This window comes from Penaeus monodon, chromosome 33, assembly GCF_015228065.2.
Source record: "Penaeus monodon isolate SGIC_2016 chromosome 33, NSTDA_Pmon_1, whole genome shotgun sequence".
NCBI lineage: Eukaryota > Metazoa > Arthropoda > Malacostraca > Decapoda > Penaeidae > Penaeus > Penaeus monodon.
The window spans coordinates 9,239,662-9,240,361 of NC_051418.1; the positions used below are offsets into that span (position 1 = coordinate 9,239,662).

At 34.9% G+C, this 700-nt stretch overlaps 1 protein-coding gene across 1 annotated transcript in view; it reads left to right on the plus strand.

Annotated features, from left to right (window-relative positions):
- LOC119594235 (translation initiation factor IF-2-like) overlaps window positions 1–338 on the plus strand; it is a 14,703-nt gene extending 14,365 nt beyond the window's left edge. Inside the window, exon 4 of the mRNA XM_037943305.1 lies at window positions 182–338. Within this exon, the coding sequence (XP_037799233.1) occupies window positions 182–338 (157 nt within the window). The remainder of the gene's footprint in view (window positions 1–181) is intronic.
- Window positions 339–700: the final 362 nt, after the last annotated feature.

The following is a 700-nucleotide window of genomic DNA, read 5'->3' on the forward strand; positions in this document are numbered from 1 at the left end:
AATTATACATGTGTTTATTTACTGGTGCGTGTGTTTTAAATCTCTTCTTATCGTACTGTTGTTGTTTTCTTCTTTCTTTCTTTTCCCTCTTCCCTCACCTTTTTTCTTCAGTCTTAAGTCTTTCTGATAAACACTACCGCACATTCTGTCATGTCTTCCTTTTTCCTAACTCAACATGTAGGCTGGCGGAATCACAGGAAATGCACGTCAGCAGTAACCGAGATCTTTCCTTGAGAAAATACAAACTGTTAGATGCTGCATCGTATTTTACTAAATTCTTGTCATACATAGAGGCCAGAAATCCAGTTCCCCGTCAGAGTGAACTTTTGTACTCTTGAACAACCACTTTAGTCAATAAGTTTAAAGACACATCTTTGACTGACCTCCCTGTGCCTTGTTGAAATTGACTGAACTCTTTCATTTACAATATCACGCATTTATATAAACTATTAATTAAATTGTAAATATATGTGGTGCTGTTTGATGAATATGGATATTTGCGTTCTTAAAAATAGTTTTCGTTCTTGTATTGCAAATAATGTTGATGCAAATAATGTCACCTCCGTTTTTGGAGGAAGAGTATCATAATGAATGATTAACAAGTAACTGGGAACTCATAACCCTTTTTTTAACAAATACGTTCCTGTATTAACGTCGTGAAAACCTCTACGATATAGAAATGATTGCTTGCAAATCAGCT